General features: G+C 49.6%; 11 protein-coding genes across 11 annotated transcripts; 6 read left to right on the top strand and 5 right to left on the bottom strand.

The window, feature by feature from the left end:
• Positions 1 to 683: 683 nt before the first annotated feature.
• On the top strand, positions 684 to 3,048 carry F4807DRAFT_253652 (pyridoxal phosphate-dependent transferase). Its single transcript, XM_047994403.1, has 4 exons — positions 684 to 1,118; positions 1,176 to 1,235; positions 1,422 to 2,853; positions 2,991 to 3,048. Exons 1-3 carry the CDS (start codon positions 936 to 938, stop codon positions 2,493 to 2,495), a joined length of 1,317 nt encoding a protein of 438 aa, XP_047850341.1. The 5' UTR covers positions 684 to 935; the 3' UTR covers positions 2,496 to 2,853; positions 2,991 to 3,048.
• Positions 3,049 to 4,081: 1,033 nt separating this feature from the next.
• F4807DRAFT_464281 (uncharacterized protein) lies at positions 4,082 to 4,689 on the top strand (the record flags this gene model as incomplete). The annotated part of the gene is made up of 2 exons (XM_048002095.1): positions 4,082 to 4,166; positions 4,319 to 4,689. The coding sequence occupies 2 exons, from the start codon at positions 4,082 to 4,084 to the stop codon at positions 4,687 to 4,689; spliced, it is 456 nt and encodes a 151-aa protein (XP_047850340.1).
• Positions 4,690 to 5,237: 548 nt separating this feature from the next.
• Positions 5,238 to 6,794, top strand: F4807DRAFT_253607 (uncharacterized protein). The gene is made up of 2 exons (XM_047994402.1): positions 5,238 to 5,566; positions 5,619 to 6,794. Exons 1-2 carry the CDS (start codon positions 5,319 to 5,321, stop codon positions 6,496 to 6,498), a joined length of 1,128 nt encoding a protein of 375 aa, XP_047850339.1. The 5' UTR covers positions 5,238 to 5,318; the 3' UTR covers positions 6,499 to 6,794.
• F4807DRAFT_453778 (TauD-domain-containing protein) lies at positions 6,552 to 7,814 on the bottom strand (the record flags this gene model as incomplete). The annotated part of the gene is made up of 3 exons (XM_048000505.1): positions 6,552 to 6,805; positions 6,877 to 7,609; positions 7,665 to 7,814. The coding sequence occupies 3 exons, from the start codon at positions 7,812 to 7,814 to the stop codon at positions 6,552 to 6,554; spliced, it is 1,137 nt and encodes a 378-aa protein (XP_047850338.1).
• Positions 7,815 to 10,083: 2,269 nt separating this feature from the next.
• Positions 10,084 to 11,898, top strand: F4807DRAFT_253464 (NMD3-domain-containing protein). Its single transcript, XM_047994397.1, has one exon. The coding sequence runs from the start codon at positions 10,154 to 10,156 to the stop codon at positions 11,717 to 11,719; it is 1,566 nt and encodes a 521-aa protein (XP_047850337.1). The 5' UTR covers positions 10,084 to 10,153; the 3' UTR covers positions 11,720 to 11,898.
• On the bottom strand, positions 11,899 to 13,221 carry F4807DRAFT_253465 (uncharacterized protein). Its single transcript, XM_047994398.1, has one exon. The coding sequence runs from the start codon at positions 13,103 to 13,105 to the stop codon at positions 12,077 to 12,079; it is 1,029 nt and encodes a 342-aa protein (XP_047850336.1). The 5' UTR covers positions 13,106 to 13,221; the 3' UTR covers positions 11,899 to 12,076.
• F4807DRAFT_253593 (Pre-rRNA-processing protein ESF2) lies at positions 13,222 to 14,441 on the bottom strand. The gene has a single exon (XM_047994401.1). It carries the CDS (start codon positions 14,330 to 14,332, stop codon positions 13,337 to 13,339), a length of 996 nt encoding a protein of 331 aa, XP_047850335.1. The 5' UTR covers positions 14,333 to 14,441; the 3' UTR covers positions 13,222 to 13,336.
• A 146-nt stretch (positions 14,442 to 14,587) lies between these two features.
• Positions 14,588 to 16,452, top strand: F4807DRAFT_253512 (aldehyde dehydrogenase). The gene is made up of 4 exons (XM_047994400.1): positions 14,588 to 15,034; positions 15,097 to 15,242; positions 15,302 to 16,186; positions 16,255 to 16,452. The coding sequence occupies exons 1-4, from the start codon at positions 14,776 to 14,778 to the stop codon at positions 16,366 to 16,368; spliced, it is 1,404 nt and encodes a 467-aa protein (XP_047850334.1). The 5' UTR covers positions 14,588 to 14,775; the 3' UTR covers positions 16,369 to 16,452.
• Positions 16,453 to 17,961: 1,509 nt separating this feature from the next.
• Positions 17,962 to 19,736, top strand: F4807DRAFT_253488 (uncharacterized protein). The gene is made up of 5 exons (XM_047994399.1): positions 17,962 to 18,257; positions 18,439 to 18,497; positions 18,781 to 18,904; positions 18,984 to 19,124; positions 19,174 to 19,736. Exons 1-4 carry the CDS (start codon positions 18,150 to 18,152, stop codon positions 19,026 to 19,028), a joined length of 336 nt encoding a protein of 111 aa, XP_047850333.1. The 5' UTR covers positions 17,962 to 18,149; the 3' UTR covers positions 19,029 to 19,124; positions 19,174 to 19,736.
• Positions 19,737 to 20,168: 432 nt separating this feature from the next.
• On the bottom strand, positions 20,169 to 22,351 carry F4807DRAFT_253351 (Phosphomevalonate kinase). Its single transcript, XM_047994396.1, has 2 exons — positions 21,675 to 22,351; positions 20,169 to 21,453 (listed from the first exon to the last, which is right to left on the bottom strand). Exons 1-2 carry the CDS (start codon positions 21,935 to 21,937, stop codon positions 20,346 to 20,348), a joined length of 1,371 nt encoding a protein of 456 aa, XP_047850332.1. The 5' UTR covers positions 21,938 to 22,351; the 3' UTR covers positions 20,169 to 20,345.
• F4807DRAFT_253342 (Nucleotidylyl transferase) lies at positions 22,330 to 24,512 on the bottom strand. Its single transcript, XM_047994395.1, has one exon. It carries the CDS (start codon positions 23,889 to 23,891, stop codon positions 22,767 to 22,769), a length of 1,125 nt encoding a protein of 374 aa, XP_047850331.1. The 5' UTR covers positions 23,892 to 24,512; the 3' UTR covers positions 22,330 to 22,766.
• Positions 24,513 to 24,716: the final 204 nt, after the last annotated feature.

Below are 24,716 nucleotides of genomic sequence, written 5' to 3'. Positions count from 1 at the left end.
TCTTCGAACCTCGGTGCATACTGAAATTTGGGCTCCATCATAACCGACTCATCCGTATCTGGTTGATTGATGCATACCTAGGTAGTAGTATCCATATAGAAACTCGGGATATATATTCCAGCTCCTTGATCATCGGTGCGCAAGTAAATGAGTCGGTTTATTGTAAGCTGTTCAACATACTATTTTAAGCCAAGACGTTACTCGAATTTGTCCAAGTAACACCAACTGCAAAGGCTCAGGGTTGTTTGCAACTTCCGGAATTCTTGGATTAGTTGTTGCCGGAATTGCTGTCCGAATATCATTCAACAAATTCAAGTACGGATTGAATCGCGTCCTTCCTCTCTTATTATCTAATACGTACATAAGAGGTAACTGCATTCATGCTCGCTACGGGCTGTCCTTCCGGTCGCTAATGTTCTGACGTACCTTCCCTAGCTTGTGTGCTCTGTACCCCGCCAATCCCCCATATCCTCTCATCCGCCCCTCTAACTGGATCGCCTGGACTTCACCCACTTCATCCCTACATATTTCTATTATTACTCTACTCCAGACGAAAAAGTATCAGGCGATCTCTGAGGCCACTAGTCCCACTCACGCGAATAACACACCAGCGGACCTATTACATTCACCGCGTTTCATATCCATCGGCCCACCTTGGCATTAGGTTGGCATTGATTCGCATCGGAATCCCCATAGCCCCAGAGAACCCTTACAGCCCTTAGTGCTGGTAGTGTTGGTTCAGGCGTGCCCCAGAGCAAAGAGTGAAAAACTGCCCCGCGCAGCTGCCCTCGCAAGCTCTTGTTCGCCCCCCCAAACCCGGAGAGCTCCAGGGTCTGTTACCACTGGCCACCGACCACTGACCACTGCTACCACACCTATCTCACCTATATCAGTTGACCTAGCCTGTACATTTAAATATCTCTCTTCCTCAAACAATGCCCTTCGATCCATCATATCACGGTCAATCAGTATCTAGAGTCAAAAGTCTAGCAAGACACATGTCGCCACCCTCAGCCACAAGTTTTACCCCGGAGGTTGTCCCTCAGGCACCTGAGGACCCTCTGTTCGGGCTTATGAGAGCTTATAGAGCTGACCAAGATCCAAAGAAAGTAGACCTGGTATGCGTCATTACTACCACCGGCGATATATCGATATTTTTATTAACTAGCATCTAGGGTATTGGAGCCTACCGTGATGATAATGCTAAACCCTGGGTATTGCCAGTCGTGAAGAAGGTATTTATCCTACATTCGTCGTCCATTTCAAGTATTCTAGCTACCTACCTATGAAGAGGGAGAGAGAAAAGGCAGAGAAAGCTCTCTGCATTAGCTTGAATTGGTTCACTGCACTTCTTGTGTAACATCACTGCGTTCCCCTTCATTTCGACTCACCTTACTCACCACCGCCCCTTATCTGAATAGGCAGACGAAATCCTTCGAAACGATCCCGAGCTCAATCACGAATATGCCCCCATTGCCGGCATTACCTCCTTTACCAGCAAGGCTGCCGAGTTGATCCTTGGTGGTACCGACTCACCTGCTATCAAGGAGAAGCGCGTCACTTCTGTACAAACCATCTCCGGCACTGGCGCCGTACATTTAGGAGCTCTCTTCCTTGCCAAGTTCTACACAGGGAACAAGCAAGTCTACCTCTCAGATCCCACCTGGGCAAACCACAACCAAATATTTAACAATGTTGGCATTCCCGTTGCCAAATACCCCTATTTCTCCAAGGAGACAAGAGGGCTAGACTTCGAGGGCATGAAGGCTGCTTTATTAGGGGCTCCAGATCGGTCGGTTGTTTTATTGCATGCTTGCGCACACAACCCTACTGGCGTAGATCCGACCCTAGAGCAATGGAAGGAACTCGCCGAACTCGTGCGTTCGAAGAACCACTTCCCCTTCTTTGATTGCGCATACCAAGGCTTTGCCACTGGTGATCTGATGAAGGACAACGCCGCCGTTCGATACTTCGTCGAACAGGGCTTCGAGTTAGTAGTAGCTCAAAGTTTCGCCAAGAACTTCGGTCTCTACGGTGAGCGAGCGGGTTGTTTCCACGTCGTAACTGCCCCGGCACCAGATGCGGAGAGTACCATCGGCCGAATTGCCTCTCAACTGGCTATTCTGCAACGATCCGAGATCTCCAACCCGCCGCTGTACGGTGCTCGTATTGCCAGCACTGTTTTGAATGACTCCAAGCTTTTTGCAGAGTGGGAGGAGAACTTACGGACAATGTCTGGTCGCATCATTTCCATGCGCAAAGCCTTACGAGGAAAGTTGGAAGAACTCGGTACCCCCGGTACCTGGAACCACATCACAGACCAGATTGGCATGTTCAGCTTCACCGGACTGACGGAACCGCAAGTCCTAAAGATACGCTCGGACTTTCATATATATATGACTAAGAACGGTCGTATCAGCATGGCAGGCCTGAACACGAAAAACGTCGAGTACGTTGCCAAGGCGATTGACAAGATCGTTCGGGAAGTTCAGTGAAAGGAATGAGGGGTATGATGTCGAGCGACCTATGTGAATTTACGGGCTTTACTGGGGTTTCGGTTCGGGGATATAACGAAAACGGATTAGGGCATGCAACTCTCTTCGTCAATGCGTCGAATTTCACTGCTTCGGGCTAACGGCTAGAATGGAATATGATCAATAATAGATGCATCGAACTTCTGCAATATTTGGTCCCGCGAGGACTTGATTGGGTCGTGATTAACATCCAGGAGCATCAGTTCTTTTCTGCTATAGCTTATGGTCTGTGGAGGTTCGGGACTTCATCCCTAATATTAGACCGGTTATTAGAATCAGGTCCTCTTAGGATTCCAGCTACAACAGCGAGGCTACCTAGGTACGACCGTGGCCGAGCCTTGTTCCGTGCGGGATGCACCGGACTCCTGATTCATGCCGTGGCCTCTAGGTGTACCAATCCCTTAACATCAGATGGTCAAATTTGCGTAGCGATTCACTAATCCTTTAATCCCTTAGCCATGCATTATCTGAGCGTTCACATACACGTATGTAAGGGAACCCGAAGCTTCCATATCACAATGACGCCTTCAAATTCGACTAGGTAGCAGCCTTACGACAACGCCAACGTCAAGAATACACACCATTAGTTATGCATCCTATGTAGCAGAGTGGAAGGATGACCGTTAGGCGAAGCGGTTTTCTGCTCGTGAAGCGAGAACGGACGATGGAACGAAAGCGATAGGTTCGTGCCGTTGCGCCGTTTTTCTAAATTTGGTCTCACGAAGGCTGTTCCACTTGTGATGGGTTGGGTAAGAGAAGATGTAAGAAGGAAGGCGAACTAGCGAGGCTGTAGGCTGGAGGGACGCGTAAGATGATAGACTCGACACATTTCACCACGTTCGGAAGGACGGCCTGTGGCGCCACTCGCGTGAGACGGCCCGGGTCTTTATTAACTAACTGCCTTGATATTACCCCACGGGACGCCCGAACATGTCCGTGACACCGAAACGCATTGCCCGACAATATCGGCGCATGACTGTCAGATGCTTGGATGCTGGAGGACGCAGAACACAGCAACGGTTACCATGGCACCGTGGTGCCGTGGATGCGTTTGCAGATTGGCGGGCGCGTCATCCAGGTCAGGGGAAGCTGAAATGAGATGATTTCGATTGGACTGGGTGATTTGGATTGCCTTGCTCGACTGCCTAGGCGATCCTGAGGAAGGGCTGACTAGCTCGACCACCTCATTACCTTACTTGGGAGATGATGCACAGGCGGTTGGATAGGACTCTCGTCTGCGAATGACATCGATGGGCTGGCATATGCCTGGATGTGTGCGATGTTTCATAAGAGTGATACCTAACTAATACCTGCTCGGAGCGACACGATGGGAGCAGGTTTTTCGGCTCCGAGTGATGAGGATAATGAGTACGAGTCTGTGATTAGGACATCGAGAGTAAGTTTATTTAAACACGACGGCCCTCCTCGGTTTGCCTGGAAAGTTGTCTTTGATCAAACGAAATTTGGAACACAACAGCAAATTATAATTTCATTTCTGACTTACAGCAAGATCACTCAACCTTTATCATTGCCATCAATCAAACATCATGTCGGTCATTCCATTTATCCTCGCTGGCCAGTTCGAAGAGGTCGGCAAGGCCTTTAGCGAGGCTGTAAAGCCTGACTTTGAAGGTAATCCGCATTTTACCATTCTCCCCTGTCGAACACATCCACCAACTCAACCATTTTCCAATCACTCAATCCCCCTTTAACCCTCTTGGCTCCCCTCTGAGTCCCAGCGCCTCATATATCCCCTTAACCTAATAACTAACAACACTTTCCAGTTGTCTACTTTACAACCTCTCCTCAGACCGCCCTAACGGATATTCCCCTTGTTCTCAAAGGCGAGATCCCAACGCCCTCCTCTAAGGTCGGGTCCGGGAACTTAGCCAACGGCTCCCCTAAGGCCATCGTTGTCGGCGCCCAGGCGTATGATGACACCTGGATCGAGGCCGCCCGCCAGGAGTTGCATGCTGCTGGCAAGAAGGTTCCTATCCTTAAGCCTGATGTTACGGGTGCTCAGGGAGGCGGTGTTGGAGCCGGAAGCCAGGGTGATAGGGCTCAGGCTGCCGCGGAGAGAGTCGCCACCGCGTTGAGGAAGCTGGAGGCCGAGGGAAAGTTGGAGGGGAGTGATGACGGGGTCTATATTTACTAGGCGAGGGACATGATATATTAAGGTCTTAAATGGAGTGAGCGGGCGAGGATGGTAAAGGTAGGCTGAAAACTTCGGAATGAGGGACAACAATATGATAATCCGATAGTGGCTTGGGGCTTTAGGCTACGAAGGATATTGTTTACCCTCGTTCAATACGTCTACATAATGGCCTTTTGGGGATGATATACCCCGGTAGCCTGGGCAAGTTGGACTTTACGGTGCAAAGGAACCGCATCTTAGAGAGATGTCTCGTTTGTAGAAAAAAAAAAGGAAACTGAATAAAAAAATTAGATAGTCATTTTTTTTCAAAGATGATTGTACATTCTTATTCGAAGCTGAGCCAGGTTTTCTATAGACATCTACGCCAAGTTAAAATAAATTAAGAGAAATAGGAGCGGGAGATTAATTGACTTATAGGGACCCCCTGACTTACAGTTACATGCATATAGACCGTATAGTAGTCTGTATAGATGCATATACATGTTTGCTTAATATCTGATTGCGTTACTCCACTAATACAACACGGTTGATGCCTTATTCATCGCATTGTATCAAACTATAACAACAACTTCTCATCTATTTAAGTAGCTCAAATCTTATAAAATGTTACTTAACTTGAATCAGCAAACATGACACGTAAACTCCCGTGGAAGAGGCTGGCTGAGAGAAGCATTGCTAGTCCTCCAAAGCCAGCTACGCCAGCTTCCGTCAGGCCACAGAAAGTAAAGCGCGATGATTTGGACGGGGGCGATAAAGAGCCAGGAGCTTCACCGGCGCCGAATAAAAGAATAAAGAAAGTTGATTCTAGTAGTACAACACCCAATAGAGTGCCTCGAGCTGGATCAACATCGCCACCACCAGAGCCACTGCCAGAAAGGTGCGTGTGGTTCATATTAGACACCTATAAACTCATTTAACGTGACCCCTAGGTACATGATTGAAGGCCTTGAGAATGATGATCTATACCGTATGGTAGAGGATGAATTTCTCTCAACTGCCCAGCAATTTACCGCTCATCTTCATGCTGCGGAATACCATCGGTTGAAGGCTGCCTCTAAATCGCAGAATGCGGACACCATTAGAGATATTTCGAGGCCGGTAGTGGGGCGAATGACTGATCTAGTCAAGAAGAAACAGGAACGCAAGACTCGGTTCGAGAGGCAGAAGGAGGTAATCAGAAAGGCCAGGGCGAACAAAGGCCAAGATGGCGAAACAGAGAGGGAAGAAGATTCTTGGCAGAGCGCGTCGCTGTATGGTCTCATGGAGAGTCCAAGAAAACAGGCCACACGTCTAGATAATCTCACAAAAGCGATCACTACAACTCGCGCTGCTGCGGGTTTCAGCACTACCAAACATCTATCATCACCTACTACCCCTAGTCGAGTCATTCGCACTCTTCCTGGCGCTAAACCCATGACTAAGCCGTCGTTGAGGGAAGCTAGTGAGACGGAAGATGACGATGATTATAATCAGGCATCTCCTCCTCTCGAGATTCGTACGAAATCAACGTGGGCAGCATCGTCATCTACAACTCAACCCACCGGGCCAAAACAGGCTCATAGTATCACGAGGGATAGTCCATCATCACGCTACTCAACGCATACGGCACGACCTACCGTCCAGAAAGAAGCACTAGAGGCCGCAAAAGACGCGGACCAACCAGACGACGCCGAGGCAGATTTCCTCGCGCGCCTCAAGCGTCGACAGGAAGACCGCCACCGCAACCGCGAACAGCGCAAACTAGCAGCGAGCAAAGCACAACAGTCAAAGCGATCAACGACAGACGACATCATCCCAGGATTCTTATAAATTATGATTCCGATTAATACACGAGAAATTTGAGACGCTAACTATGTATGTATTTAAGGAGAAGGCTTGTAAGGTGTCTGGTACGGGCGCTCGGCCTGCGGGGTTATGCGGGCGAGGTGCCGGCGCTGGCCGCTCTTCCAGTCGAGCAGCGCCGAGTGCTGCGTCACGCGGTTGTCCCACACGACGACGGTGCCCTCGGCCCACTTGACGCGCGCCTGGAAGTCGGCGCCGTAGGCGAGGTGGTCATACAGGAATTTCAGGATCGTGTCGGATTCCTCCTTCTTGAGGCCGACGATGTCGCGGGTGACTGGGTTGAGGGCGCGCGCGTTTAGTACCTATATATATGCTTCGGATGGATAGATGGGGAAAGGAACTTACATTGGGGGTTTACGTATAGTGCTTTCTCGCCCGTGGCGGGGTGCGTACGGACGATGGGGTGGACGCTGACGACCGGCTCACGGCGCTTGATGCTGCCTTTGGCGACCGAGGCGTTGACTTGCTCAATGCCGGAGTGCGTGGCGTATAGGCCGTGTAAGCGCTCCCGGAAGAGCGGGCTTAGGCGGTTGTACGCCTCGACGGCGTCTACGAACAATGTGTCGCCGCCGGTCTCGGGCTTGTCGAGGATGTAAAGGAACGTGGTTCCGGGCGGCTGCTGCTCGTACGAAACGTCCGAGTGCCAGGCCACCGAGCTCGTCCTGTTCTCGAAGAAGGTCTCGTGGGTCTTGTCGCCTTCGCCGCGGTGGACGAGGTGGATCTCCGGGTGGCCTTCGGGAGAGCCCGACGTGGGGTGGATGTGATGACGGCCGAAATAGCCGCCGAATTCTAGGGCTTTGTCGATGGGAAGGTCGGCGAAGTCCTGGTCCCGGAACGCGACTACCTTCCTCTCCGCTACGTAGCGGGCGAGCTGGTCCTTGCCGGCGTTGCTAAGGGTGCTTAGCTGGACGCCTTGGATCTCCGTGCCGATGGTCGGCGTGAGATGGTTGACGGCGACGCCCTCCGCGAGGAGTTCGGGGTACGAGGTGTCGGCGTCCTTGCCGTGCTCACAGTGCTCAAATGGTTGCAGAGGTGGGTACTTCTGGTTTGGGTTCCATGTCGGCAGGTAGTTAGGGTACTACGGGATGAATTAGCATCACGCTTACGATATGGTACTAGTAGAGCTGTCTTACCTTGGCCGGCTTCGCTGCCGTTTTGCCTTCCTCGACGTCTCTGTCGTACTTGACAGGAGCCATCTCCTTGTACGGGCTGAAAACCCGTGCCTTCAGAGACAGCGGCAGAGACGGAGCCTCAGTCTCGGTGATAGTAGCTGATGGTGCCATTTTTGCGAATAAGTTGTGTAATTTGGTGTTCAATTCCAGAAAACCAGGAAATGACGAGCTCCCCTCCCTGAATATATACAAGCTCGACACCCTATACCTGCTTCACTGCCTTGGAGCTATACTGATGTGCGAGCAAGGACCTTATCACGCAAACATCTGCCGTTCCAATAGGAATCCGGGCATTAGCAGCTATTGCCATACGATCCCCGTCTCAGGCCATACGTCAAGACGCCTTATCAGATCCGATCGGAGCTTTCGTAGCTTCTGTCTGGCTGGCGGGTCGACCCCGCGCTCGAGCTTGGTGTTGACGCACGCGATGTTGCTATTGCGCGCCGCGATCACGTCATTGAGCCGGTCGTTGTAATTGCAACCAAACTTGCCGGGACTCGGTCGCTGATGCTTCTGATACGTGTTCGCGCGCCCCCCTCCTTTTAATATGGGCAGAGGAGACTAGTCGGGACGGATTGGTAAATCTGATGTGTAACGCGATCTTGGCTTCGTCGACCTCTGATCTTTCTCTTGTGTATCCTCATTTTGTGTTTGATATGGAAAATATTTGTCTCTAAGATATTTTGAGCGACGGGTGTAGAGGTAGTGGAAGAGCAAGACTGCAAGATTGATAGGAAATTGGTCGGGTCTAATTACGCTTAAGAAGCCTTATTGTCGGCGACTTCGACCTCGTCGTCGGATTCGGGAGAGTTGATTCTATAATTCGGGCCTAGTTATGCACCCGTTCGTCGGCAAGATTCCTTCCCCCGTCGGAAACAGCCGAAGTTGGAACGTCGTCTTCGACAAACCTCAACCCCGTATTTCAAAACCGCGAATCAAGTCGAAGCTCATTCCGAATTGTGTATTCGTAAGCTACATGGTGTAAGGGGTCGAGACTATAGGCAGTCACATGATAAAAGCTGACTGATATATTCTATTATCCCGAGGATATCTTTCATGAAGCACTTGGAAACTGATTGCTAAGGCTAATTTATATTCTTCTTTTCCTACTGAAATTCGAAAGGGATTTCCGCCTCTTCTAGCCGGATGTTTCACTTTATAATAGACGAGAACCTCACGATGGCCGGAGCACAACCGTCTTGCCACGAATAGAATCCTTGGACGAAACTTCTCTCATAATAGTCAGAGAATGCCCAACCTTAATTTGATAGGAGTAGGATCCTCGAGGACCTGAAAATGTATAATATGCTTTCAGTTATCTCTTGTTGAGCCATGAATACGAAGTGTCGTACCAAAAGCGCCGCTTAGGCATTTCTCCAAGACCCTGGCCGTTTGGGACTTGAAGACTCAATATTCGGCATCTAAAATCTCTCAAACCTTCTATCCTTTTTTGTGTGTGTTAACTAATATGAATGTTATACACTGCCTCTATCGTCGATAATGGCGAAAAATGACCCAGAACCTAGTTGAGTTAGGCCTACCACTGATGAACTACTCGGCGACAGTGATTCAGAGGGGGGAAGTAAAGGTATAGGCCTAGGTGCCAAAGATGTAGTAAGAGAATATCAATCATGAGCACAAGAAGCTGTTGCTCTTCGCCGACATCACGTCTTCCGATTCTGGCCTTGGGAGATCATCGTCACTCATCGTGGCATTCGGCCTAATAGCAGCCATTACTCGATTTTGTCGCACTTCGATGACCAAAGATTGCCAGAATAGCCGTTCAGTGCTAACTTCAACACGCTGATCTCTTTGATATCGACCATTACGCGAAAGGTAATACTCGCATGTGTCGCCGAAGTGATCAGGCAAACGAAATGGAATTGGTTCTCTCGGCCGCGGCCACTCAGTCACTCACAACATTTCGGCGGGGCGAGCCGTTCCTTCACCGGTTTTCTGGCCTTGCTCTTTCTTACACCGGGGAGCTTTCTGGATGTGCTGTACTATGTACTTCGACCAATACGCGTATAGCGAGGACCAAAATAGACCCGTAATGGATCTGAACAAGCTGAATCAAGCAGTGCGAGATACAACGATCTGGTTCTAGAATGGTGCCGAAGCAGGCTTAGTCGAAGTTAGTGCGAGTATATACAAGTTAACAAGAAGGAGAGGAGGAGACGTTGATGTGGACTAAAACGAAGCTTTATGAATTTGAATAGATTAATATCGTATACTGCTTTATATGGTATTGTCGCATAACCATACCATGCTAGCTGTTAATCCATAGTAAACTAGTGGCGATAACCGGCGATGACCCACAAAAGTCCTGCTTATCAATCGAGGGGCAATGGGAATTTTGATGGATAACATTTTTTCTTATCCGGAATGTCAAAACCCCCACCATCGCAACTAATTCATCACTATTGGCAGTAATTCGACAAATAGCCAGGATGTCGATGGATATAGACGTAGATGCGCCTATTTCGATCGCGCCATCTCAAGGGCTTAGCGGTGCCGCTGCCACCATATTCTGTTGCGACTGCGGCGCTCCCATTGACGGAACGACCGCGATAGACGCCAAGTGCTACGACTGCTTCAAACTTACCAAAGACATATCCCAAGGCATCCAACGCGAAGCCACCCTACATTTCTGCCGAGACTGCGATCGATGGCTTCAACCCCCGTCTAGCTGGGTGACAGCCTTACCAGAGTCCCGCGAACTTCTAGCCCTGTGCCTAAAAAAACTAAGCCTTAACCGAACACGAATAATCGATGCGAGCTTCATATGGACAGAGCCGCATTCCAGGAGAGTACGGGTGAAGCTCGTGGTTCAGGCGGCGGTGGCGGACGATCGGGTAATGCAGCAGGCTTTGGAGGTCGTATACGTCGTAGCATATCAGCAGTGTCCCGAATGCGCCAAGTCATACACGGCCAACGTGTGGAGAGCGAGCGTCCAAGTCCGTCAGAAGGTCTTACACAAACGCACATTCCTATACCTCGAGCAATTGATCCTAAAACACGGTGCTCATCGAGAAACCATCAACATAAAGGAAGCCAAGGACGGCATCGACTTCTTCTTCTCCGCCCGAAACCAAGCCGAAAAGTTCGTCGACTTCCTAAACTCCGTCGTCCCCGTGCGCGTTAAGAAATCCCAGGAGCTCATCTCCCAGGATAGCCACACAGCCAAAAAGTCCTACAAATTCACCTTCTCGGTCGAGTTAATACCGATCTGCAAGGATGATTTAGTCGCGCTGCCCATCCCGCTGGCTAAGCAGATCGGCAATATCTCCCCGCTGGCGATATGCCACCGGATCGGCACGTCGATCAACGTGCTAGACCCGAACACGCTGCAGACGGCGGAAATCAGCGCGCCGGTGTTCTGGCGGGCGCCGTTCGCCGCGCTGGCCGACGCGCAGGACCTCGTCGAGTTCATCGTCATGGACTGCGAGCCGATCGGGCCGACGCGGGGGAAATGGGTGCTGGCGGAGACGCAGCTGGCGCGGGCGACGGACCTCGGCGTCAACGACAAGACGTACTTCGCGCGCACGCACCTCGGCGGGCTCCTGCACGCGGGCGACTCGGTCATGGGGTACATGCTGACGGGGACCAACTTCAACAACCCGCACTTCGAGGCGCTCGAGGAGTCGCACACGTACGCGTCGCGCATCCCCGACGTCGTCGTCGTCAAGAAGCACTACCCGAACCGCCGCCGCAACCGCAAGAGGCAGTGGAAGGTCAAGCGCATGGCGAAAGACGAGGGCGAGCTGCTGCCCAAGAAGGCCGACCAGGAGCGCATGGACCGCGAGTTCGAGATGTTCCTGCAGGATATCGAGGAGGATGAGGAGTTCCGCCAGGGCGTCCAGTTGTATAAGCAGCCGCCGCGCCGGAAACAGCCTGATGAGATGTCTATGGCGACGACGGAGGATGGGGACGGGGATGGGGATGATGATGCGCCGAGGGTGGATATGGATGAGTTGCTTGAGGACTTTGATGAACTTACGATGGAGGATCAGTAGGGAGGGGAAAAAGGGATGGGCTGGGAAAATTTTATTGTCTACCTTTTAGACGACTAAGGACTTACAATGTCTTATTACTGAGAGATTTAGATTCGGTGTTCACAAACTCAAGCAGATTATTGCGAGTCCAACGAAGTAAATTACTCTACACCTCGTCTCTTCCTTATGATGCCCATTTCTCACACAAGCAGATTAATGGTCTTTAAGAGTAGATATCTAGCCAAACTACATTGATATGGGGTAAAAGAAGTTGTATGCCCAAGTGGACTAACCTCGAAGCTCAGCATAGTTTTGCTCCTTACGAAAGTTGATCGTCAACCTCACGAATTCCGTCTCGGTCATCGTTCACCAGCCCATTCACCAGTCCTCTTCTTCATCCTGTTTCGGGGGTTTAGGCATCTTGATTCTGCCTAGGGCAGGGACCGCCGAAGAGCTAGCTGTCGTTGTAGATGGCTTAGTGATAGGATCGGCAGGGGGTGAACAAGCGCCTGTTCTGGCCTTTTTGAGGCACGTATTTTTGCCAAAGCGAACCAGGTGAGGGTTATTCGGTGCTGGCGGTCGGCCGGACGTAGAGGAGAGTTGGGTTTGGGAGCTGGTATTGGGAGGGAACACGCCGCCGTAGTTACTCTGAACGGAGCCCGGCGTTGGAGTCTGGTAACCGGGCATTTGAACGCCGATGGAGTTGTAAGGGCGTTTCCTTGGTGGCAATGGGTCTATCATTTGAGGAGGCTGTGCCGCTGCTCCGTACGGATAATGAGATAGCTGAGGGGGCTTTACTCTGGCCCCTGGCTTGAACATAGCATGCCATTCGGGACAGGGCATGTTGTTGTTCTTTACGTCTACACTGCCGAACTCCCCAATTTCACCGCGCTTTTCCTTCTTCACCGTCACCGACCCATTGGATCCATCAGCGGCGACTATGTCTGAGTACCGCACCCACGCCCTCCTCTTGATTTCTGTCGGACCGGGAACCTTGTAGTCTTTTAGCATTCTCTCCAGGACGTCGCTAGACGTAGGTGGCGTTTCCCGCAAGAGCCTAGCGATGGCATAAACGTACAGAAGGATAGGGGTACGCTGTTTCACATGTTTTGGTTCGCTAAGAAATTTGCATTCCTTCAGCACGTCGGCCGCGAACATGATTTCTTCGGCCCAGACAGGCTTCGGACACATCTGCTCGAGGAGGGTTTTGGTTGGGGGTTTGGCATGTTTACGTAGACAGAGGACGAGAGTGGCAAAGTCACTGTCCTCCCAGAAAGGTGCGTTCAGGACGAGGAGAGCTTCGTCTAGTTCCATGGATTGCAATGTCTCCTCGGTGGCGGCGGCGTACCGGTGACTGTCGAACATTTCCTTTAATGAGGCAATACTGTCGGATAGACGATTGTCCATGTTGAAAGACGGTTAGCTAAAGGCTAGCTGCTAAGTTGATATGAAAGATATTTCAGTATGATGCGACTACTGTGCTGATGAGTTGTTGAACCGGAAACTATAAGAGATCTTATGGTTTATATGTCCCCAAGTAGCTGGCTAGTCAACGAACTCTGCCTGTAACCACATTAAGGCATCTTCAAAGTGAATTATAGGTAAATGTGAAAAGCCTGGGTATCATTGTTGACGGAATCAAAAAAGCTGGCTTAGAACTCGTTTGGCTTCCTCGGGAGCCTTTTCCACCCCCTTCCTTCCTACGGAAGCCTGCTTGAACTTCCGTACATTCTTGGAATCATCCGCATCTTTTGCCGCTGCAGATGCAGGTTTGGGTTTGGTACTGTTGTCCTCATCTCTACTCCTTTTTGCGGCAGCTTTGGCCTGCATTCCTCCTAACACCTTGGCTTTCTCGATGTTTCTCACGAACTCCTTGTTCTCCTTGGTTGATTTGCTGATTTCTGCCCTCATTCTGCTCGTCCTCTCAGCCATTTCCGAATTGATCTGCTCCGTAAGGTTGTGCCATTTGAACCCCTTCAAGTAGAGAAGGTTCCAGATATCGTCTCGATAGTAAGTGTTCTTTTTCCCTCCTATAGTCCGGGCATTCAGCAGGTCGACGGCTTTCTTTGCATCTTTCTTATCCACGAACTCCACCCAGCCATCGGTGTACATATGTTTTTTGTTTCCGCCTTGTCGAATCCGTCGAGAACGTTCTTGGGGATCCTCAGGTGTGAGGAATATCCTGTTGATCTTGCCGTACGGTTCGAGCAATGATCGCAGCTTCATAGGCTTCATGAAGGGGGGTATGCGCGAAAGGTAAATTAGGCCTGATTTTTTTATGGCTTTCTCTGTGGCGACCAAGTTCTTTTTGGTTAATGGACGTGAGACATCAGGCAATTCCGCTTGTAAATTTTCCGGCTTCAATTTGCCTCCATTCGTTTTTGTATGGGAATCCCCTTCGTCCCCTTCTTCTTCTTCCTCCTCCTCATTCTCCTCTATGGCAGCATCACCTCCAGCCTCTTCGTCGGCACTGTGTTCGTCGTCTTCGCCGCTTGCGACATCGTCACTCAATTTGCGACGCTTTGCGATTCGACCGCCTTTCTGTAACTGTTCGGCCTCGGAATCATAACCTTGGCTACCGTCGTCTTCGCTTTCATCCGCGTCTAAGAAATTGTTCCGTTTCTCTGGGGACATTGTTGTGACTAATTCTTATTACTGGTATGCTTCCTGAAGTTTACTCGGAGGTGTTTCCAATGGCTGATCAATTGGTGCTGTTGTTGACAAGAATTATTGAAGATTAAAGACCAAAGAAAAATAAAATGGAGAAAGCTCCCGATAAGATTTTCTGATAGCAAAGACACGATGTAATAAATTTGGTATGCATTTATACATTACTATGTAAAATGAATATGTCATTATCGAGACTATTGAGGGGTTGTCGATCCCCCACTAAGTCCATCGCCTATCTATCAAAGATCTAATGCGACGTTCGTCATAACGGTTGAACATATGATAACCAAGTCCGAATCGGAACTTGTGTGGATATCTAAGTCAATTTCAATTTTATTCAGTATCTCTCCATCATTTCACCTACATCGTCTCATCGTAGCTGCTTCATACTGTAGAATATCGACACGATGTCCGTAGAAACGCTCACTACTATCTCGCCTACCACGAACGAGCCGATATTGACTCGCAATGGCATCACGGCTTCTGAGTTGGAAGAGCTCCCCAAGATCGCCGCCGAGAAGTTCAAGAGCTGGAGCAAGACTTCGTTGACAGATCGCCAAATCATAGTCAACAAGGCATTAAAACTACTCGAGGCAAAGAAAGATGAGCTGGCCGAAGAACTTACCGTCCAGATGGGCCGGCCGATTGCTTACACTGCTGGCGAAAGTAAAGCTCATCATATTGTCTCTTATGACCAATGATGGACTCCTATACTAACCTCGTATCAGTTACGACCGCCATCAAACGTGCCAACTATCTTGTCAAAATTAGCGAAGATACGTTGAAAGATACGGAAGGGGAACCCGAGAAAGGATTCAAACGATTCATTCGAAAAGTCCCAGTTGGTCCAGTTCTCGTCATCTTCGCGTGGAACGTAAGGCGATCAAATCGGTATGACTACTCATATAACTTACCTTTGCTAATACTCTTTAGTACCCTTACCTGATCCTAGTCAACTCACTTATACCAGCGTTGCTTGCTGGAAATACCGTCATCCTCAAGCCTTCCCCTCAGACCCCTACGATAGTGGAGCAGGTTTCCAAGATCTTCACAGAGGCCGGATTACCTGCTGGTGTCTTGCAGTATTTCCACTGTGGATCACCCCTAATTATGGAGTCCGTGGTACGAAACCCGACCATTTCCCTGATTTGCTTCACTGGTTCAGTAGCAGGAGGGTTGGCAGTCCAGAAGGCAGCTGCGGACAGGATTGTCAACGTCGGCCTCGAGCTTGGCGGCAAAGATCCCGCATATGTCAGAGGAGATGTCGATCTCGATTGGGCAGCCGCGGAGATAGTCGACGGGTCAATCTTCAATTCGGGACAAAGTTGCTGTGCCATTGAGCGTGTTTATGTTGACGAAAAAATATATGATCCCTTTGTCGAGGCAGTCCAGAAGGTCTTGAAGGACTACAAGGTTGGAGACCCTCTAGACAAGGAGACTCAGATCGGACCAGTCATCTCGAAGCGATCTAAAGAAACGATCGAGTCGCACATCAAGGATGCACTGAGCAAGGGCGCAAAGGACCTGACGCCAGAGAATCCGACCTTCTCAGTTCTCCCAGCAAAGGGCAATTTCGTCAAGCCCACTCTCCTGGCTGACGTCAACCACAGCATGACGGTGATGACGGAAGAGACATTCGGTCCGGTCATTTCCGTCATGAAGGTGAAGAGTGACGAGGAGGCCATAGAGCTAATGAATGATAGCGAATTTGGCCTCACAGCCAGTATATGGACCAAAGACACGGATAAGGGCTATGAATTGGCAGAACAAGTCGAAGCAGGAACTGTCTTTGTCAACCGCGCGGATTACCCGAGTCCAGTAGGTTCTTTGTTTTTTCTATCTAATATGGAAGTTGTCAATGTTTTGCTAATATTATATTCGCGTAGGATCTGGCCTGGACAGGATGGAAGAACTCGGGCAAGGGCGTTACCCTAAGCAGATTTGGTTATGACCAATTTGTGAAGCTGAAGAGCTACCACCTCAAGGATTACCCGAAGTAGGCTGACACGCGAGCCAATAGTGACGAAGGGGGCAATGTTCTGGAATGGCAGGGCCACTAATTCCACTAATTCCACTTGATCCCTTGGACCTTGGACGCGGGTGGACGGCTCGTGGAAGGATTACCTAGATGGGAAGATCCCTTTTTTGGCAACAGTTGTTCCTGTTTCATGCATGCTCGGAACGACGACGATATTATGCAAGCTGAAGATTGTGTCTCAAAGCTGGGCGTTTCGAAACACTCTTGGACCGATTCCATTCCTGCGAATGAGATACTATTACGCAGTATTGTTTCTTGGGAAGGCCAAAGTTACATATTAGACCATATTCGACCCCCCCTTGTTCTGCAGAGACAATTGCCACATTCCGGAGTTGCCAACTTTTTTTTTTTTTTAATTTGGGGTGACGATGCTATCTTATTTTTTGTGTTGTGTTAGTTGGCAATGACTTAGTGGTTCTACGTGTACGTGTGTGTATGTATTTTGGAGTGTATTTGAAAGATGCATCTTCCATTTTCGACTTTGTTCCTGACTCTTTCACAGCCAACTTTGGAACCGAGTCAGCCAAAACTAGATTGTACTTTTGCGATACGATACGCAGCAACACGTTCATTTCTTTGTGATACCCCCTTTTGATCGAACTGAATTTCGTTCTCTTCAGCACCTAGACTCGGACTTATTGAATTTGTTTAACTTATTGGTCTTTATGACATTTATGACATAATCATTTAGTTTCCTGCACGCTCTTTTTGAATTCTGCATCTTTCAGGGCTACTGTCGTGTTCCTTTTTTTCAGCTCCCGCTCCCCGCTCTGGACGATCTGTCAGACTTGCAGTCACCGCAGTCACCGGTCCAACCCGTCCAACTAACAGCGACTTCGAAATTCAGCTTCTCCTGCCCGAAAGAGTTGAGGCTTTGTGGCTCATAACAATTCCTTTACCGTCAATCCTTCGCTGTCTCCATCGACATCCATCTAGTTCTGGGGTTACGGAGATCCGTCGACGTTGGGTTTTTTTTTACATTTCAGCAAAGAGGAGCCTGCTTCTTTTTTCTTGCTATAATCCATTTATCTTATAGGGATATTCCAGATTTTCTTGCTTGCTTGCATGATTGTTGATCAATCATCGAACTGTGTCGATAATTGATTAAGGTACCTGCATATGACATACATCCGCCTATACGTGCTGTGCAGTCGCCCCCTAAGCTTGTTAGGTCAACAGCATTGAGGCACTGCGCATACGACTGCGCATTTGGGGGGAGGCCCTCCTAGAAGCTAGAAGCATCAACAATTCCATTTTATTGCCGCCTCGACCACGACGTCAAACCTCAGACATCGAAACCTCTTAACCTTCCTGAATCTTTGCGATACGACAGGCATCCGTTGTCTTTTACCGTCTTTTTGGCCTTGACAACCCTGCCTTTTAGTTCGTTCAGGCATCTTCGGTTTGCATTCATTCGTACCCGTACTCGACATACATATCTTAAAACAGGGTTCCCTTTGTGCACGACGCAATCCCCAACTTCCTTAATCCCGACTCCCAACCCTCGCAACTCTCAACTGACTTTCCCCTCGTTGTTCGAGGTTTTTGCCTTGAACTTTCTGACGTACTTTTGACAACGTCGAAGCCCACGGTCGCTCGGTCAAATTATTTTTGACAATATCAAATATCTTACTATTTTCCATCTCACCGTGCTTTTCCATCCTTACAACCTTTTATCATCCGATCATTTCATCACCTGCCTGGTATCCACATACACGGCGTCGCAATACAATCATCGCCAAAATGGCAGGCTGTGTCGGTGGTTTTTCCAACTTCTTGGCGAGACTCTTCGCACTCGTCGATGGCAAGTCCAAGTCTTCTGCGCCGTCCGAGAAGGCGCCGCTGCAGATTGTAAGTCGCTTCGCTTATCCTTTGCATACGATATATGAACCCTCCACCCTCCGCACACATCGTCCACAATCTATATTCCTACCCGCTACCGGGTAGCGATGTGACGATGCTTACTAATTTTATCTGCCCTTGCATTTACATATCGTCTGTACACTATCGCTAACATTCCGCCCCATTGTAGTCGGCGCCTTTCAACTTCAAGCATGAGACGGTATCCTTACCGGGTGTCTCGGAAGATGAGTAAGCAACTCCCTTTCTTCTTGTCGCCCTCTTTTCCCTCCTGTTTATTTTCCCCCTCGTATTACGTCCAATAGCCTTTCTATTTTTGCGCCTCAGTCGATCGGCTTTTGCTTTGCATTGCCTCACCGCAGTTAATCCTTGAGGCGTACGTAAGCACGCCATGTACTGCCTCCTGGAAAAAAGGCGGAAGGAATACATAGGAACAAGGAACAGGAACAGGAATAGGCTATTAGGTAAACATTGGACTAAGAACTGAAACTAACGCATTATTCCACGACGATAGGATCGCCATTCTGAAGGAGCAAGCAGCGGCTGCCCGCCTCGGCGTAGCTGATCCCTCGGCCATCGGAAACCCGCGCAAGGCTCCCGCTCCGCCCGCGCTGCGACCCGTCACTCCCGTCTTGAAGGTGAGTCTGCCCCTGTCATGATATAAAATGCAATATCATGACTTCCATATGCAGTCTTATTATGACTAACATATGATAGGTGACACCTAGCACCCCCATCTCCCCTGCGGACAACCTTATCTAGGACTTGAAGACCTATTGCAAACTCTCGATCCATCAAGCAGCATCGTGGAGCTTCACGGATGAGTCTAAAGGTCGTTGATCTGAACTTAGCTGAGCTGTATCATTGCCTCTCCTGACCATACATTATCCCCTGCCAACAAAACGAGCAAAATGTGTTGGCAGTCGAGAATATGGCTGGCAGAACAGTGGCCCCAATTCCTCGATACGGGACCTCGTCCCTGGCCACTTTTACCTAATGCTATCACGTGGTAGACACCTACGTCTACCAACCCAACGAACGAATGAATACGAAGAAATCAACTTAACCTAAGGCTTTTTTTAAAAAAAATCGTAAGAGGAGGTGTGTACGATAGTACGATAACCGGGTGCGGTACATTAGATTCATGATTCCTGATTCTTCCATTTTTCCATTTTCCTTTTTCCAGCAAATCCAGCAGCAAATCCCATCGAGGCGTTAGGTTTTTAAGGGGACTTAATGGGGCTAATGAACGGGTTGGTTATTATGCATGGTCGGTTAGTGGGGGCCTTGCACTGGTATTAAGGATACGGCGTTTTTCTGGCTCTCGTCCGTGATGGGAGAGTCGTCCTTTCGGCATGCTGTAGTAGTACGAATATATAAATTGCAGAGAACTGGATTTTCTGTGGTTATATTTCGACGATGTATTGGTTTCATGGCTAGTCCCGTTCGCGACGTGATCGATTAGCTATCCCGTGACTCATCTATGGAAAGTGACATAAAAGCTATAGGCAGCAACACACCCCTTCCGAAGTCAGGCTTAAATAATGCGGTAATGTCACAAAATTTCACCGGCGGCATCAATTCCACAACCTGAACATACAGAGTGGTTGAATGGTCTGTGCCACAGATACCTTATCGTTCCTGCTCTAACGGCCATACTGCAATGGATGGCCTAGGGTTCGATTCCCAGACATTGCACATCGTCTGGGCCTTGAAAAAGGGAGGCAAAGAAATACCTAATAGCGGGGGCGCAATAGCCAGGAGCCGGTCAACAGATCCTGGGTTGGGCCTTGAAGAGGAATATTCAATATTCTTTTTGTTCCTAGTATCACGATGAATCCAACTTATCAGACGGTTTCATCCGTTCCTTAAGTCGACCTTAATGAGTGTATAAAGCACACTAACATCTCACAAAGTAACCATTGCCTACAGTAGCGTCACCTATCCGATATGGACCAATCCAAAAGAAATATCACATTCTATTTTAAATACGTAAATACATACCTCCTAGGTAGTAGTCTACGATATCCATATATCTAAATCCTCCTCCCCCAAGCCCTCAGAAGCAGCCACAAACCCTCAAGATATCCACCCCGCATACTGCCCCAACTCCTCCGTCCTCACGCCCTCCATCTCCCCCTTAACATCAAGCAACCGAACCTTCCCGCCCTTCTCCGCGCTCCACCTCTCCAAAAACGTCTTAACCCTCTCCTCCGTCGCCTCATCATCCTGCACAAGCAACGCCAGGGCATCGTACCCGCCCGCCCCGGGCACCACACCAGCATACACACCCTCCACCTCCTTCGTCAGCGCATCCAACAACTCCGTCTGACTCCTCGGCTCGATCGGAACCCCGCTCTTCTCCCCCATCTCCCTAACCAGCTCCCTAACCCCCTCCACCGCCCCCCTAATCTCGTCTTTCCTTCCCGCGCTAAGCACAGAAGCCAACTCCTCATTCCGCCTCTGCAGCTCGTCCCAGAGCTTCTTCGCGCCCTCGGGATCCGTCTCGTCGCGCCACTTCAGGACTTGCTTCACCATGCCCACCGTCTGGCTGCCGCAGTCCACGTCGCACATGCGCAGCGCGACGCCGCCCGGCATGCTCGCGCCCTCCTTCGCGACACGCGTGTCCCACACCCCCTTGCCGCTCTCAGACGTGAAGGCCGGGTCCACGCACGCCGCCAGCGCCGGCGCGAAACCCGGCGCGCCGACCTCCGGCAGGTCTTTGAGGATGGCGGGCGAGAAGCGCCGGTACGAGCAAGACCCGAACACCGCAGCCGCGACGTCGAACCCCGAGCCCACCTTGCCCTGGGCCGCGCAGTGCGCCGCCTGCGCTAGGTTGTGCAGGACTAGCTTACCCGCGTCCGAGGCCGGGTCGAAGGCGGTGCGAGGCAGGTAGTGGGTTAGTAGAGCGGCGGTGAGTGCGGTGACTAAGGCCGCGGAGGAGCCGAGACCGGTTTTATGGGCATCTTTGAGCTTAGTGGGGAATTTGGCGAAGCGGTTGGGTAGAGACGGGGATGAGGAGGGGGAGGAGGTGTGAGGTTGCGAGTAGTAGGCGTTGTCGGCGAGGATGGTGAGCTGGGCCGGGTGGAATGTGTAGGACTTCTTGAGATTCCCGGCCGTGGTGATGTAGGTGAGGGCGTAAGCCAGCGTGGTCTCGACGAAGGGGTTTTTGTTTATGTTGGAGCCACTGGTTGGGAAGTGTTAAGTATAAGGTGCTTATGTATGGGTATACTTATAATTTAATACAGTAAAGTGAGAGATGGAAGCAGCAAGATGAGATCAAGTGCATTGAACATAAGCACATTATAAATATTCATGAATATAGCTCATAATAGAAGAATTGAAGAGTATACGACAGAACAAGAAAATTAAGAATGCTGAGGTCCAGCAAGAAGAGTGAGGACTTACACTTGCAACTGAGTGACCTTAATGCCGCCGTCTCCGTGAGCTAGATGGTATCCATAGCGCCATTGAGCTTCAAGGAACTGAGGGCTATCAACAATAATCTCGCTCAACTGAACGCCCTTGCTGGTTTTGATCTCCTGAGCAACGACATTGATGCGGGCGCTCAGACCGAAGACGAGCCCGGTATATTGACGGTCGAGAACGAGGTATCCTCCGGCTAGAAGCACCTTACCCGGAGCGGAGACGGCGGTGGGTGTTCCCGACATTTGAGACTTCTACCCCGCGTCCCTTATTCTCTGTGTGTGGGTGTGTGGTGTGCTAAAGAGAATAGCCGGATGACCTGAAGTCAATTGGAGAGGAACAGATGATCGACAGGGGAAACTGTTCGAACAAAACCACTTTTTCTGTTTGGGAAAAGGGTTAAAGATCCGGACCGCAACTCTGAACGAGACGAGTTTGTGATAGTCGAACTTTAGACAAGGTTGAGATTTCCGACAATGTTATACGGTGAGAATCTAGGTTTGAAGTGGATGGGACGGAAACGGCTTAACCTTCTTTTTCTGCGGGGAATTGGAACTTAAGTTCAGTTCTATCCCAACATAAATGTGCCCCCCTTCAATTCGAGTCATGTATACGTATGTACTTCAGGTGCTATTTGATATAGAGTAGTACTCCTGCACATCGTCATTGGAAATTCATCGTAAGACTGCAGGTGGAGAATCAACGCATCGCGGCGAAATCCTTTAGTTGGCAGAACTACGAGATTTGTATCTCTGCCGGACGAAGGAGACAATTTAATGATACCGTCTTTGGGACATTACCTTTGGCTTTGCCATGTATATACGTAGGTACGTGTAGCTCAAGTTTCGGAGTTTGCGCTGAGCAGGTGGTGAATGGGAAAGTCCCGAGTAAAAGTGCTAGATCTACCTAGCCAATCCCATTAGCAGGGCGGTAGGCCAGCAGTAATGGAAGATATGTTAATATTAAAAGGCTCGAGTATGATATAACTCTGCCGAGTTGAAACGAGGGCATATTTTGAGGATTGCTTCTTTGGTAATAATTGAACTTCTTGGGTATTTTCAAGCATTGTCTAATCTAGACTTTTGCAGAAGGCTTCAAGACAATGTTGTCTATGAGGCGGACTGCTGGCCCTCCGCTATGTCCTAAGTCTTCGCCTGGCTGCGGCGATTCAACAGGCAGCATCTTCACCGCACCGCTTAGGATGCCGCCCTTTTCCGGATCAACCTTAGTTAGTTCCTCCATCGTTAAAGGATCTGCAAGCGAGATATAGTCTATCTCGTACCTTACCCTCCTTTCGGGAGACAAGGCTGCTTGCTCGTTTAAAAAATTCGTAGCTATAGAATTGGCAGCTTTCAGGATCGATTCCCGATCCAAATTTCCGTCCAAATACTGAGACTCGGCAGCTTTCAGTGAATGATATAATACTGTAGCAACTTTGCGTCGCCTCTCGCCAAGGTAGACATTCCGCGAGCTTAAAGCAAGACCGTCAGACTCCCGAACAGTAGGGCCGACAACAACTTCGGTAGGTAGCATGAAGTCTCTGACCATCTTCCGGATGACCACCGTCTGCTGAACGTCCTTCTGGCCAAAGTACACCCTTTCAGGCTGTACGATGTTAAATAGTTTCATACAAACAGTGGCAACACCCCTGAAAAACGTTGGTCGAGTGCCACCTTCAAGCAGTTCACTTATTGGCGTTAAGACCACAAAACTTCCCTTCGAGTCCACCTCCTGGCCCGGAAAGCCGGAGGGATACATCTCGGGGGTTGTTGGCGCAAAAACAGCGCTGATGCGGCCCAGATTACCACCATCGTCGGCCAACTCACGGTCCAGTTCAGCCAAGATCTTACAATCCGACTCCCAAGTCACGGGATAAGAAGCCAAATCCTCCTTGATACCAAATTGTGCCGGATTTACGTATATGCTGACGACGACGTGGTGGCTTTCGCGGGCCGCGGAGCGAATTAAAGAAAGATGACCTTCGTGCAGAGCTCCCATAGTGGGGACCAGGCCAACAATCCTATGGTCGAGGTACTGGGGCCTCCTCCATCTTCTGACTGATTCAACCGATCGCAATATTCGAATTGGCGAAGATGGAATGGTTTCGAATGATTTATGACGAGCCGAGGCTATGGTTCGGATGAAGGGTCTATTAAGAGCACGCGAGCCTGCGAAGCCGCGAATAGAGAGTGCCAACATGATTAACGAGATATTCCAAATAGGAAATATGGTAACGAATGTTACGGAGGACGAGATGAGGCAATTATGGAAACATCACGAGCCATCGCAGTGGCTCAATGGGAAATTGAAGCGAACGCTGTGGAAATCGTGATGGTTTCTGCTGCGGACATCTGAGGCCGGATCGGTTGGAATTTGTGAAGCTCTTAAGAAAAATATGTACGTAGGTAAGCTACGATAAGCAAACGGATAAGATCCCCCACCGATTACCTTTCGCTAGCGGAGCTTACTAGTTTAAGCTTAAGGAGGTACATACCTAGGACATATGTATTTACTGTAAGTACGTCCAGTTTCTAGGCGGTTTATTCCCGAGGAGCTATAGAGCCCCCTGCTTTTGATATTCTGTAGGTCTTCTCGGGATTGGACGTAAAGCCCCTAGAAATGTTGTAAATCATAAACGTAAATCAAGCAATGTTTCGTGACATGACGACCTGAAACCGAATGCTTCGAGAAGGGTTATGGACATGACGTTAGCGGGGGGTTAGGGGGTTAGAGCCGAAGCTAGAGCTTCCATTCCACGATCCTGGCTATTTGCGGGGCGACAATTACGAGTTCTGCCAATAAGAGAAGGTACCATCTAACTTGTAAGCGTGTCCCCACGGAAAGAGCCCTAGAGTCTTGGAGTCTTCGTGACGAACCGCATCAAGTCCCTGCAGGTGCGGCCTTCCTTTGACTTTACTTCAAACTAAGGTTTCTATCCAATTCGAGTTGTAATCCCTACAACTCTTGATCTTTCTTCTCCTCATGAACAATTCATGACCTATATAGAGCTAGGGCAGCTCGCGC

The sequence above is a fragment of the Annulohypoxylon truncatum genome (assembly GCF_022578515.1).
Source record: "Annulohypoxylon truncatum strain CBS 140777 unplaced genomic scaffold F4807scaffold_39, whole genome shotgun sequence".
Classification (NCBI taxonomy): Eukaryota; Fungi; Ascomycota; class Sordariomycetes; order Xylariales; family Hypoxylaceae; genus Annulohypoxylon; species Annulohypoxylon truncatum.
This window is presented reverse-complemented; position numbering and strand designations above follow the sequence as displayed.